Source organism: Rutidosis leptorrhynchoides, chromosome 6 (genome assembly GCF_046630445.1).
Source record: "Rutidosis leptorrhynchoides isolate AG116_Rl617_1_P2 chromosome 6, CSIRO_AGI_Rlap_v1, whole genome shotgun sequence".
In the NCBI taxonomy this organism is placed as follows: Eukaryota; Viridiplantae; Streptophyta; class Magnoliopsida; order Asterales; family Asteraceae; genus Rutidosis; species Rutidosis leptorrhynchoides.
In genome coordinates, this window is record NC_092338.1 from 425,839,685 (window position 1) to 425,855,349 (window position 15,665).

At 32.2% G+C, this 15,665-nt stretch overlaps 2 protein-coding genes across 2 annotated transcripts; both read left to right on the forward strand.

The window, feature by feature from the left end:
* Positions 1 to 7,788: 7,788 nt before the first annotated feature.
* On the forward strand, positions 7,789 to 8,575 carry LOC139852259 (chaperone protein dnaJ 11, chloroplastic-like). The gene has a single exon (XM_071841511.1). It carries the CDS (start codon positions 7,859 to 7,861, stop codon positions 8,354 to 8,356), a length of 498 nt encoding a protein of 165 aa, XP_071697612.1. The 5' UTR covers positions 7,789 to 7,858; the 3' UTR covers positions 8,357 to 8,575.
* A 1,662-nt stretch (positions 8,576 to 10,237) lies between these two features.
* LOC139852959 (uncharacterized) lies at positions 10,238 to 11,029 on the forward strand. The gene has a single exon (XM_071842308.1). The coding sequence runs from the start codon at positions 10,307 to 10,309 to the stop codon at positions 10,808 to 10,810; it is 504 nt and encodes a 167-aa protein (XP_071698409.1). The 5' UTR covers positions 10,238 to 10,306; the 3' UTR covers positions 10,811 to 11,029.
* The last annotated feature ends 4,636 nt before the right edge of the window (positions 11,030 to 15,665 follow it).

Consider the following 15,665-nt stretch of genomic DNA (forward strand, 5'->3'; position numbering starts at 1 on the left):
GTGTTAATTCCTTTAGTGTTATTATTACCCAAAATAACTTTTCATTTCCCTTCCAAATTAGCCAATTTTGTCATAACTCCACTTCGACTTCTCAGTAAGATTACTCTTAGTATAACCTCGATATATATACATTGCTCTTCCGCCATCGTTACCGGAGAACCTTTTATATCCTATCAAATTACCATCAGCGTTTAATCATCTAAAAACAAAATTCTCCTTAAACCACCACAGTTTGATAACCGATGACCCAGATCCGTTAACTTTGAGAATGCTAACGAAGCAGCATGTTGTAGATGGTCTCACTGTCCAAAAGTTGATGATAAAGAATGGAGTATTAGAAACGCTCAATAGAAAAATTGGTACCAACAAGCGGATTATGCGAAATTATGAAGGAAGCCGTAAACAAATTACAAAGAATAAGTTTGACTTCAAGGGATCCAAATGATTCGGTGCCTGCTGAAATCTTTAGCGAACACCTTGCTTCTGAATCTAAACCCTTACGGGTAAATCTTCATCATCATCCTTGATATTAGAAATTCCAAGATATTATCGTATCTTCCATTATAAATATCCTCAATATTTCTAGAGATATTTTTCACAACTATTCTTATCTGAAATCATCTATCTCTCCGTAACATCTGCGTTATAACATAAAAGAAACTGTGTTAGTTTCTAAGTTCTAAAACCTTCGAGTTTAAAATATGAATGTTTTGAAGTAGTGTTAGGAATTGATGCATGAATTAGTATAATATAATGAAACTTGATCAACTTCATTATATTACAGTAAGTCATGTTGAGTTTCTAATGGAATGTGATGATTTACAGTACCATCATCATGTGCCATGTTACACGGCTCTTACATTTTATCTAATCTCTAAACATATCAAGAAAATATTCTCTTGATGATCCGGTCTTTTCCAGAACATTCTGGTAATTTGACAAATCAAAATCGTTCCATTACCATTTCTTTCTAAGAGCAATAGCTATGTTCATACCTACGAATTCTGGATCATTATTCACTTGACTTGAGGACGGGAAGAAGAAACGAAAGGACAATGTCCCGAAATAGAAATTGGAGTATAAATCGCAGCAAATAGAAGAGAGTATTAACTATGGATGACAATGATTATGGAAAACAGGAGCAGGAACATCGAAGTATAAGGAAAGATATCAAACCCAATAACCACCCAGAAACTACAAACTGTGTATATCAATACGTATGGCGACGTAAAGACACGGGAGAATTAGAAACATTATAATTCCAAGAAAATCATAAAAGTGAATAGATTCTTCTGGCGGTAGATGAAAGAGAAGAATGAAAGATATGAAAGTTAGAAGTATAACAAAAATCAGAACAGGATGAAGCATTTTAAAGAATACCTTAAGGTATGAATTAGAGGAGGAAGAGAAGGAGATGTGAGGTATGGAAGTAAGGAAGGGAAGGAGGTGGATTTATAGTGAAATATCCGACAAAGAAATCGAAACAGATTACCGCATTAAATCAAAGGAGATCATGTTTCCTAAATCGTCGAAGAACCAAATCTTATTACATAAGATTTTCTTTAAATCCCTTAAATTCTGGAAATCAATCCCAATCACGTCATCGGTTAAAACAATTCCATATTCACTCATTTCACTCTTTTATAATAGTTTCACTCGTGCGCTTCACATGATCGAATCGTTTTATCCATATCTTCCGATAATGATAAAACTCTATTATTCGTCATCAAAACATTCCTATTGTTATTTATGACAACCTCTACAAATTTCGGGGACGAAATTTCTTTAACGGGTGGGTACTGTAACGACCCGGAAATTTCTGACCAAATTTAAACTCAAATCTCTATATGTTTCCGACACGATAAGCAAAAACCCTAATATTGAGTCTAGAAAGTTTGAAATCTATATTCAGGTAACCAATTACCCTTTAACCATGCCTGACGATTCACGAACAACCTATAATTTAAAACTCGAACCCGTCATGATTTATATATGATTTACCTTCTTAAACGATGCTATTTCATATTAAAATTTTATGTATTAAGTCGTTTTATTTTTATGATATAATTTTTGTAATTTTTTTTAAGAAACGAAGTTAAATTAAAAATGTACAATTTGTAAAGCACAACGTACAACAATGTATAGCTTAAATAGTTGAATCGAAATTAATTCATTTACTATTTATATGAATAGTAAATGAAATGAAATTAATTAATTTACTATTCACATGAAAGTGACATGATAGAAATTATTAATTATAAGTTACATAATATACCCCTGAAGTATTTAATAAATACGACTTTTTAAAAATTTACTATTCAAATTTGATTCTAAATTTATTATTATATTATTATATTCTATTTCAATATTATTATATTATTATTTTATTACTTTATTATATTATTATATTATTATAATTAAACACGTTTGATTCCTTTTATTATTATATTATTTTAATATTATTATATTATTACTTTATTATAATATTATATTATTATATTCTATTTCAATATTATTATATTATTATATTTCTTTTCAAAATTATTATATTATTATTTTATTAATCTATATATATGAATGATCAATTTCTCATTCTGGCTCATTAAATTTTTACTACGCATATTATCATTAGTATTTATATTATTATTATTATTATTACACTTATTATCAATCTTATTATTATTATTATTATTATTAAGTAGTATTATTATTAGTAATATTTATACATAAAATATTACGACGGAGTGCTGTCCGAGTGATTTTGAAATTGTTTTTCGAGCGGGATAGAGCTAAGAAAATTATGGGTTATAGCTATGGAGGTGATGGGTTTGGTTCATGAGTATGCTCGGGAGGTCAATTTAGCAATTACCTTTCCTACAATATTGAATCTCAATATTGATACGTGAGTACTCGTAAATTAATTTTTACATATTAATAGTGTATCCCTGACTAGTGCTCGAGAAAATAGAATTATGCATGCTTGTACTTTTGATATTGCCCCTAGATAGGTTATGTTGAATCTTGAATTAATTATGTATGCGGTTGAGATAAGATATAAGATATGCATGTCGTTGGAAAGCTGACGAAAAACTATAAACTTTTCATTTAGATATCGTATGGTTTTGATGAATGGATTAAAAGATATCTTCAATTGAAATATCTATACTTTTAAAGTATTATTGTTAAAATAATTATCGTTATCGTTATTGTTATCATCGTTATTATTATTATTATTATCAATATTATTTTATCAAATAAATATGTAATACAAAGATACTTTTACCACTCGTAACATAATTAATAATACATATCACTATATTTTTATGATATTAAGTGAACCTTATAAAAATTTATTATTTAAATGTATAAAAATATATTTTTTATCATATATAGACTTTGGTATAAATTATTATTAACAAATGACTTTTATTAATTACTTTAATAAACATTTGATAAACTTATTTAATTATATAGTATGACTATATTTAAGTCATATATTAAACATGTATATATATTTTGAAGACATTTTGGGTCAAAACGTTCGTTGTTAACCTTTGCATGATAATCTCGAGCATTAGGATTGTGGTACACTACGACTTAACCTAAATTGTTAGACAAATATTGACCAACATGTAAATATATATAAATAATTTAGGTTCGTGAATCCGAGGCCAACCTTACACTTGTTCAATGATGTTATATGTATTTTTACTACAAAATACAGTATGGTGAGTTTCATTTGCTCCCTTTTATATATATTTTGGGACTGAGAATACATGCGCTGTTTTTATAAATGTTTTACGGAATAGGCACAAGTACTAAAACTAATTCTACGTGGGTTTAAACCAGAAATATACCCTTAGCTTGGTAACATTAAACTACTTGTCTATGTACGGTAGGCGCGAATCCTAAAGATAGATCTATTGGGCCTGACAAACCCCATCCTGACTATGGGATGCTTTAGTACTTCGAGGTTATTTTAAACACACCTGATCTGGTGTACTTCAGAGGGTAAAACAAGAACGTTAAGGCTTGTTACCGGGTGCCTACAACTTATAGAATACTTTTATACACTTGCGAGTGTACATATATTTATGAAACTGAAATCTTGTGGTCTATCAAAAATTACTGAATTTTATGACTGTATATGATAAACCTATGAACTCACCAACCTTTTGGTTGACACTTTTAAGCATGTTTATTCTCAGGTACGAATTAAGTCTTCCGCTGTGCATTTGCTCATTTTAAGGACATTACTTGCAGTCGATCATCGCAATGGGACCAAATGTTGATGACTTCGTCCAGGAGGATTAGGACGGGTCATGACATATATATATATAAATATAAATATTTACAAACAATTGATCGTGAATCGTCGGCAATGGTCGAAAGGTAATTGCATATGTGAAAATAGTTCAAAATTTTTGAGACTCAACCTAACTGACTTTGTTTATCGTGTCGAAATCATATAAAGATTAAGTTTAAATTTGGTCGAAAATTTTCGGGTTGTCACAATTTAGATGATGAAATTGTGATGAAAATGAAAAGGATTCAAAAATGGAAGTAATAAGTGAAAGAAAAAGAGAAAAGAAAAGAGATGAAAATGAATGGTGGGGAGGGGTGGGTTGACTAGTTGACCTAGTCACTAGTTTGCCCACTTGACAACATTAGTCCCTCGAGTTTAAAAGCGGGTGCGTGAATTAATCGAACGAAATATTTTAAATACGCGAGAGTAAACGGAAGATGTTAAAATCCAATAACGGGAATATTAAGAACGTTAGTTAACGGAGGGTACGAATTTAGATAATGAAAGATATTATCTAAAAAAAAAGACGGGCGTTAAAAAGATGGGCGTTATTTCGAGTTGAACAATGATTACGGAGAAATCTAAATCGCGGCGGAAAAAAATATATATTCCGTCAAAAAAAATTGTGATTTTATTTTGTGGGTAACATATTAAATTCTGGAGTTACATTTTAGCCTCCTTAATTACGAATGAAACTATAACTTTTACCTCTAAAAATTAGAATTTGTACCCTTTAACTAAAGATCTTTGAGCACATATTTCTCCTTGCAAAAACTACATTCATCATAACCTAAAACGACATTAGTAGATATGGAAATTACTTAAAAAAGTATTATTCGATTTCCTTAAATTTCGGAACAATAAATATTGTCAACGACTCTTTGCTGTCTCACACTCAAACCCCACTTATTTAGTTATTCTTATCCAAACGAATAACAGAAACTGTGCCTTGCGGATAACGTACTCTCGCTTTTCTTTTTCTTGATAACTATCCTCCACATAACATGTCTTTGATTTGATCACCTTATCTATATCCATCTACGTCCATCTTTCTACAGATAAATGGAGTATAACAATATACGGAGTAATATATCTAATTATTTCGTTGATAAATAAGAAAGTTTTCTTCATAGAGGAAGAGTTTAACAATAATATATCTAGAAGTATTGTACAAGTTATTTTTTCCAAAACAAGGGTTGTTAATTAACCCGTTCAGAATCTGGGTCAAACCGGCTTCAACCGGTCCGACAACCCGAGGTTAGTGGAGTCCATTAGATAAGATGAACGTCGACGTAAATACGGAGTAAAAATTATGGGACCACTAGTCAAACGTAGGATGAATTATTAAAATTAAAATGGACTGAATATTCAAAATGCATAATCGCATCCACTAAAAAATAACCACATGTGGACATTCAAACAAAAAACGTGAACTTTTTTTTGACGTTTCTGTTTGTTTGACGACTAAAACCTCTAGAGGTAACTAACTACGTATCTAATTTATTTATTATTTAAATTAATAAAAGTTAAATCATACTTATAATATTAATATTAATATTAATTTATTTATTTATAATATGTCTCATATTATAAAAATTCCTTTAACTTATTTTATACAATTTTTATTAATTTTATCTAAAAAAAATTACGCGTAGAGATAGAAATCGGCACTCTACTGATTGCTGACTCACTTTCTGACTACTTTCCAATTTGTGTATTACACTATTACTCCTTATATATTAAAACTCCCTTCCTTTCAATCTATCGTTTACATAAAGAAAAAGAAAAAAAAAAAAAAAAACACACACAGCTTAAAAAAAAAGTATTTGTCACATGTAATTTTTTGTTAATTATTCAGTCTCACCCCTTAATTTTTACCTATTTATTTGTCTTACATGAATAAAGTAGAAACACTCTTATCACATTATTATTATCCATTTATAAAAATGAACAATTAATTTGTCACTTAAGAAAAATGGGAGTAATGAATTAATTATGGAGTATATTATATTTTTTATAATAATTTGTTTGGGGAGGTGTTGTATGTGTCTAAATCTTCATCACAATTAGTTAATGCTAAGACGGATGAAGGATCGAATTTTCAAGTTTGGGTTAACGAAGTGGGCTATTCGAGTGATGTTAAGGAGATTGTTGAGAATTGCTTCTCGCCTGATTTGATGGCGGAAGCCAATAGTATGATTAGGTTTGGATCTATTTTGACGCCTTTTAATTTCAGCAAAAACTTATCGCCGTCGAAGGATTCTTCTTGTAGTCAGGTGTGCGCTGATGATTTACAGAAAGTGGATAATGGGTTGGATGTTGAGAAGGAGGTGGTCGAGGCGGTTGTAAGGGCATCGGGGGGTTTTTGATGCTCCTATGTCCGATGAAGTTTCGAATATGGAGCATTCTGTGCAGGAGGATGGTTTGGTTAATGTTGCGGTTTTGGACAAGGTTTCTGATGCGGTTGAGGTTAATGTCTCGGGTGTGGATAAGGGTAATACGAGTTGTAATTTTATCAGGCCTAGATCGAGTTCTTACTCACTTGATTTTGTGGGCTCAAAGCTTGACGGGTTAAGTGTGGCTCATGTTTCTAAGAAAAGAAGATTTGAAGACGTTTCGAAACCTGTTGAGGGTGATGAGTTCAATAGCGAATTGCTTGATAATTTGGCGAAAGTAGCTACGGGGCATAGTGAGGGTCGGAAGTTTTGTATTTGTGCAAATAAGCTTTGTAAGGGTCATTGTAGGGGTTGGCACGTCCATTCTAGTAAGTTTCGAGTTTATGGGATTAAAAAGCTTGATCCGAAGAGTAAGGTAAAAGGGAAGGGTAAGGTTAAGGATAAGAGGGTCATGGGAGGAGGTTTGAGTTTGAGGGATTCTAGTGATGATGAGGATACTGGAGGTGCTAAAGATTTTCATACTTTTGTAAGCGTTAAGGGGACGCGGATTGGAGCGGGGGCGGGAGAAGTGCTAGAAGGTGTTGGCTTTTTTGACGAATTTAGGAATGGAGGTTTTAATTCGGACGAGATTGGAATTGAATCTACCTTCAAGTTCAAGGCGAACGAGGAAGATGGCACGTGATTAGGTTCTCGTTTTTGTCATAGTCAGTTTGTTTTCTAGCTTCGGTAGTCTTTATTGTTGTTTTTAGTTTTTTACACGTAAATGCTCGGTTTTAGTTAGCTTTTAGGTTTTGTTTACTGGTATCGAGCCTTTTTGTGGAGTACCTTTTGTATCTCGGTTTGATATTTATAAAAGTATTTCTTATTTTGCCAAAATATATATATATATATATATATATATATATATATATATATATATATATAATAATAATAATAATAATTCATCGTCAAAATAATAGAAATAAAAATAAAAATACAATATTATTTCATGTGGATAACTCCCATTTTAATTTCCATCTCACCGCCACGTCTGCACCACAATATCCTATATAATCGTCCCCAAAATCCTAATTTTTACACCACAGAATCAAACATCTACACATATTCTATTCAGCACTTCATTCATCCACTTCCAAAAAACAAACAATAAAAATCAATGGCTACTATTTCTACTTCAATTTCATCATCCTTTATCAACACCTCTAATTCAATTCTCAATTCACACTCATCGTCACAATCATTTGCATCGTCAATTAAGTACAAAAAAGCTCCAATTTCAGCTTCATATGCAACAACTGCTGATAGAACATCGACATCAGCATCAGCAGAGACGGAATCGATCAGATCGTTTCGTAACACGTGTTCGTCATCGTTATACGAAGTACTCGGAGTTCGAATTGGAGCTGATACACGTGAGGTCAAATCGGCGTACCGTAGATTAGCTAGGGTTTTGCATCCTGACGTGGCAAGTAGTGACTCATCATCAGCTGACGAGTTTATGAGAATTCACGCTGCTTATTCTACGCTTTCGGATCCGGAAAAACGAGCGGACTATGATCGGAGTTTGTTTCAACGGCCGGCGAGAGTTTCGTCTCCGGTTAGATCTGCTGGTGGATACACAAGCCGAAGATGGGAGACAGATCAGTGTTGGTAAAATATGAATGTATGAAATTCGATTAGGAATGTACATATATGGGATTTAAAAGTAGGAAATTAGTAATCTGAAAATATGCGTATTTGGCTGAAATTTTTGAAGCCATAGTATTGAATATTATCGAAATAGGGTTTACTGCTTCTAGAATTAGATTTTGAAAAGATGCGTATGTAATTTTTTGGAAAAGTTGTTTAATCGAAAACAGAACGTTCATCAAAAGTTCATTCTCTCTTTTTCTATTGGACCATTCCTAAAAGTTGTTTAATTTTTTGGAAAAGTTGTTTAATCGAAAACATGTTTGTAACCATTGCATGTACTGTATTACCTTAACAAGCTTAAACATTGAGAATAACATTACATAAAAAAATTTACAAGACTAGTGCTTGGGTTGCGATTAAAGGAGATTATCTTATTGTTGTATTAACGTACCATGTATAACTAGAAAAAAAAATGTTGACATATGCCGAATTCGAAAAAAAATCAAAACTTGAATCCGGAGAAAAGTAAAAAAAATAAATGAACCGTAAAGTTGGTTCAAAACCGAAAAAAACTGAATTCGTTATGGTCTAAGGGCTTTTTTTCCCATCTCGCCATGGGCAATAAAATCCTCAGGACCGGCCCTGGTTAGTATCAAAACTGATTCGTTTCAGAAACAGAACCGGTAGAATCTCTATCGGTTCTATTTCATTATCAGTACCAATTCAGTTTCGGTTCAGTTTTTATTCGATTTCAGTTTTTCGGATTTTTTTTATCATGCCTATATCACCAATACAACTCATATGACCCTCGCCTTTTCACTATATATTTTTATACTCGCTCTATTTGTGCATTTTGTCGGCTATAATAAGATTGTATTACGGACCTAATTACTTCAAAAGTATTATTCGATTTCCTTAAATTTCGGAACATAAATATTGTCAACGTCTCTTTGCTGCCTCACACTCAAACCCCACTTATTTATTTATTCTTATCCAAACGAATAACAGAAACTGTGCCTTACGGATAACGTACTCTCGTTTTTCTTTTTCTTGATAACTATCCACCACATAATATGTCTTTGATTTGATCACCTTATCTATATCCATCTACGTCCATCTTTCTACAGATAAATGGAGTTTAACAATATACGGAGTAATATATCTAATTATTTCGTTAATAAATAAGAAAAGTTTTCTTCATACAGTAAGAGTTTAACAATAATGTATCTAGAAGTAGTAATTTTTCCAAAACACGGGTTGTTAATTAACCCGTTCAGAATCTGGGTCAAACCGGCTTCAACCGGTCCGACAACCCGAGGTTAGTGGAGTCCATTAGATAAGATGAACGTCGACGTAAATAAAAATTATGGGACCACTGGTCCAACGTAGGATGAATAAATAAAATTAAAATGGATTGAATATTCAAAATGCATAATCGAATCCACTAAAAAATAACCACATGTGGACATTCAAACAAAAAACGTGAACTTTTTTATGACGTTTCTGTTTGTTTGACGACTAACCTCTAGAGTAACTAATTACGTATTACGTATCTAATTCATTTATTATTTAAATTAATAAAAGTTAAATTATAATATTTAATATTAAAATTAATTTACTTATAATATGTTTCATATTATAAAGATTCGTTTAAGTTAATTTATACAATTTTTATAAATTTTATCTTTTAAAAATTGTTACGGATAGAAATAGAAATCGGCACTCTACTGTTTGCTGACTCACTATCAAACTATTTTCCAATTTGTGTTATTAATAATTAATTATATTATATTTTTATTTCATGTGGATAACTCCCATTTTAATTTCCATCTCACCGCCACGTCTTCACCAGAATATCCTATATAAATCATCCCCAAAATCCTAATTTTAACACATAACAGAATCAAACATCTACACATATTCTATTCAGTATTCTTCATTCATCCACTTCCAAAAAAAACAATTAAAATCAATGGCTACTATTTCTACTTCAATTTCATCATCCTTTATCAACACCTCTAATTCAATTCTCAATTCACACTCATCGTCACAATCATTTGCATCGTCAATTAAGTACAAAAAAGCTCCAATTTCAGCTTCATATGCAACAACTGCTGATAGAACGTCGACATCAACATCAACATCAGCAGAGACGGAATCGATCAGATCGTTTCGTAACACGTGTTCATCATCGTTATACGAAGTACTTGGAGTTCGAATTGGAGCTGATACACGTGAGGTCAAATCGGCGTATCGTAGGTTAGCTAGGGTTTTGCATCCTGACGTGGCAAGTAGTGACTCATCATCAGCTGACGAGTTTATGAGAATTCACGCTGCTTATTCTACGCTTTCGGATCCGGAAAAACGAGCGGACTATGATCGGAGTTTGTTTCAACGGCCGGCGAGAGTTTCGTCTCCGGTTAGATCTGCTGGTGGATACACAAGCCGAAGATGGGAGACAGATCAGTGTTGGTAAAATATGAATGTATGAAATTCGATTAGGAATGTACATATATGGGATTTAAAAGTAGGAAATTAGTAATCTGAAAATATGCGTATTTGGCTGAAATTTTTGAAGCCATAGTATTGAATATTATCGAAATAGGGTTTACTGCTTCTAGAATTAGATTTTGAAAAGATGCGTATGTAATTTTTTGGAAAAGTTGTTTAATCGAAAACAGAACGTTCATCAAAAGTTCATAATCTCTTTTTCTATCGTACCATTCAAGTGGCGATGATGTCACACATAATTAGTTCAAAAGTTAAATTTGACTATGATTTAACAATGTTTCTAACATTTTTTTTTATTATTATTTATTACTGTTGTGTCAGTTTTAATATATAATATAATATAATATAATATAATATAATATAATGATGTGGTAAAATCTGATTGGAAATGAGGTGAGAAAAAATAAATTTATATATATATATTTTTTTTACCGGCAAACTGAAAACTTATATTAATTTTCGAAATATACACGGCCTGGACATACCAAGACCAAAACGCAAACAAACAACAATACATCATATGAAATACAACAATGCAAAATCAATACACACACATCTGCATACTACCACTTAATATCCCACAATTCTTCAACTTTCTTCACAGCACTAGATTGTTTGACTTTGAAGGTCAACAATTTACATTTGATGAAGTCACTAATTAAGTTGCATACCCCTTCAACTTGTTTTGCTTCTTGTTTGAAAATCCTATTATTCCTTTCTTACCATACAAAATACACACTGCAACAGCCATCGTATTCAGAATGCACCAAATATTACTTTTCACAGGATATTTGCAAATACCTTGAATGATACTCTGCAGATCGAATGGCAGACCTTTATATATCAACTTTTGCTTTATAAACCTCCAAGCATTCAGACTGTAGTCACATTTGAAGAAAAGATGGCTAATAGAGTCAACTTCTTTATCACAAAAAACACACTTCAGGACTTGATTAGGCATCCAATTTGACATTCTATCTTGGGTATTAAGCCTATTTAACACAGCCAACCAAAGGATAAAAGCATGTTTTGGATCATATCCTTTAAACCAAATAGCATCATACCACCAAACACTTGCTCTATTAGTTCTTAAATCAGCCCACACTTGCTGAGTAGAAAAAGGAACATTCTTACCATCATTACTAATCCAAAAATACCTCACTCTGCCTTGGAACACAACTGATCCAATGTGATGTTTAATTTTATCTCTAAGTTTAAGCAAAAACTTCCATCCCCAACTGTCATTTTGATTTGGACCAATATCCCAAAAGCTTTGACCTTTTAATTTGACTAAATTAACCCAAACACTCCACAGAGAATTCTCTTTATTGATGATCCTCCAAATTTGCTTAACAAGAAGCACCTCATTCCATTCCTTAAGTGGTTTTAAACCAAGACCACCTTGATCCTTAGAAACACACACATCCTTCCATGCAACTTTGGCTTTACCTTTTGAGCAATTAGATTGGTTCCAAAGAAAACCCTTCAACAATTTATCTATATCACCAATAACACCACTAGGTAATACATACACTGATGCCCAATAGATATGCATAGCAGATAAAACTGAAGCTACCAATTGCAGTCTACCTGCATAAGACAGTTTCCTAGTTCTCCAGTTAATAACCTTCTTCCTCACCTTATCTATTAGACAATCACAATTCTTAATGCTTAATTTCTTGGCCAACTGAGGAACACCCAAGTATTTCATAGGCAAGCTGCCTACTTCAAAAGGAAGAATTTTTAAGATATTGGTTTTGGTAACATTTTTAACACTACCAAAAAATATGGTACTTTTATTAACATTTGGAAGCAACCCAGACACCTGCCCAAACACATCTAACACTCTCTTTACAATCTTCACAGATTTCACATCCCCCTTGCAGAGAACAAGTAAGTCATCAGCAAAACAGATGTGACTAAGATTCATACCTTTGCACTTATGATGATACTTGAAACCACTATTAGGTTGAGTATGCTTCTTCATGAAAAGAGAAAACACCTCCATAACCAATGTGAATAAGTATGGTGAGATATGATCACCTTGTCTAAGACCCCTTCCTCCTTTGAAGAACCCATCCACTTCACCATTAATACAGATTGAAAAGGAAGTACTTGTAATACAAGCCATGATCCACCTGACCATTATCTCATGAAATCCAAATCTGACCAAAATATCCTTCAAAAAATTCCAATCAACTGTGTCATAAGCCTTTTGGATATCTATCTTGAGAGCACACATACTAGGACCTTTAGCTCTATTATATCCTTTCAACACCTCCTGAGCAACCAAAATGTTATCATGAATTGATCTGCCTGGTATGAATGCACTCTGGTTACAACTCACAATTTTATCAAGGCCAGACTTAATTCTATTGGTGAGAATTTTGCTAATGCATTTGTATAATACATTGCAACAAGCTATTGGTATAAACTCTGACACTTTATGAGGAGTATCTATCTTAGGAATTAATGCAACTAGTGTAGTGTTTATTTGCTTCAGTAACTTCCATGTATCAAAAAATTCTTTAATACCCAAACAGATATCCTGCCCAACAATACTCCATGCTTTCTTAAAGAAATGTGCAGAATAACCATCTGGGCCTGCAGCTTTGTTGCTATCAATGTCAAAGATGGCTGTTTTGATTTCCTCATCTGTAACAGTTCTAATCATCTCCAATGCATCTTGAGCAGGAAGTTTATTAGTGAAGATATCACTAAATTCATCAATTGATCTACAAGAAACACTAACTCCTAAGAAATTCTTGAAATGCTTAACAAACTGGTCACCCACTTGATCACCATAAAATCTAGTACCAGACTCATCACATATACTTGCAACTTTACTTTTCTGCTTTCTGCATTTGATAACACTATGAAAAAACTTAGTGTTTCTATCACCTTCTGCTAATCATTTAATCTTAGCCTTTTGTTTAAGCAGGGTAAGCTACTCTTGTTTTGCCCTTTCAAATTCTAGTAAAGTTTTTTTTTTTTTTTTTTTTTTTTTTTTTGGAAAAAATAAATTTATAATAATAGATATATATTTAATAAAAAAGAAAAAAAATCATTGATTGGTCATAACAGAAACTGACGATTTTTTCTTTTGCATTTTCAGTCCGACTGACGCCCCTAACTGACGCCCGTAAGAAAATGTCAGTTTCCGTCAAATTTGCCAGGTAGACTAACGGGGTGGATATGACGCCTCGATGGAAATGATCTTAGTGTATCGACTACTAATTATATGTGATTAAGGAAATAAATTTAACCTCTATAAATCTCGAAACTTTTAAATGCCAAAACTAGAGTGACGCAAAACATGGCTCAGGATGCCATCAATTATATATGTTTGGAAAAGAACACAAAAGTACTAAAATAGTCTTATGATTTTAGAAGAACTGATGATACAGTCTTTAAAGTTTTATGAAAAATGATAAACGTAAAGGGTTATATTGAAACATATTATAATAAATTAATTTCATATTTATAAGTATTATTGCCACTAAGATCAAAATTATATTAAGAAAAATTGATATTAAAAAGTGAATATTTATATTTCACAAATAATTCAACAACGTTTTAAAGGCTAAATATGATGTGCTTAAACATAGTCATAAGGATTACGTTTTGCATTATCCTAGTTTTTTTAACGTTTAATTTTTTAATAGCATATTTGTATTAATAAATTAACTTGAAATTTCCTTTATGATCATAATTAATTTAGCGGATATCATAATAAAATGTTATACAATATAATTTGTGCGAGTTCGGAAAATTCATTTCATTTGATACAATATAATAATTATTTTATAACATTTTTTTTCTTGAAAGGCAAACTCGACATCCACCTAATACTAACACGGATATATATACCACGAAATGTCCTAAGCAGAACTCGAACCCTCAACCTCTATGTTGTAAGAGTAACCACGATACCGCAAAACCCTTGACTCTTTGATATTTTGTAACATTTTTACCTATGCTATGTGTTGTATTCTAAATTTAAATATTTATTATTTTAATTTTTCATTAAACAATCAACCATTATGATCTTCCACAAAAACAATCAACACTATGAGAATTGGGGAGATAAAAAATGGTTTATAACGAATTGGGAATTTAATCGATAAGGTTTAAGTGCAACTGATATACTCGTGGATTCAATTCCTTTTATATGGAACCAATAAATTGAACGGACCATATTACCCTCACATGCGAGGCACGTGTGAGGGTTTAAATGTTAATAGTTCACGTAGTTATCGTTAGGTACCAACTGCGCAATTTACAAAAAAGTGAGGTACCAACTACGCAAAAATATAAGTTTAGGTGTTGTGATGAAAAAGTGAACAAACCACATATACCAACGACGTAATTTTTTTTCGTAATTATATTATTCCGGTACATATAAATAAAAATATTACTTCTCGTTGTTTCGGGCTCCCTCATGCGTTGTCAACCTTCTCGAAAGCCTCCGTCGTAAGTTCTTTTGGGGTGGGTCGGGAGATGACGTTAAGTTATCATGGGTTAAATGGGATGACATTCTACTTCCATATGGGGAAGGAGGGCTAAATATGGGGTCTTTGAGAGCGAATGTAACGACTCGGCTTTTTTGACTTTTTTTTGTGCCTTGTGATTTTTGCGAAACTGCGTATTTGTGCGTACTGTGCTACTTTATACTCTGGAATCTTTATACACATGGCCTACTTTCATTTATGTGTTAAAACGTGCCTTTAAGTACGTGGAATACTTAACTTGATCACCGGAAGCCTTTATGACCGTTAGTGTCACTTGACGTTACGAACAAACTGCGTACTGCGTACACG

Coding starts and splice junctions, on each gene's coding strand:
- LOC139852259 (XM_071841511.1), top strand. CDS start 7,859: ATGGCTACTATTTCTACTTCAATTTCATCATCCTTTATCAACACCTCT.
- LOC139852959 (XM_071842308.1), top strand. CDS start 10,307: ATGGCTACTATTTCTACTTCAATTTCATCATCCTTTATCAACACCTCT.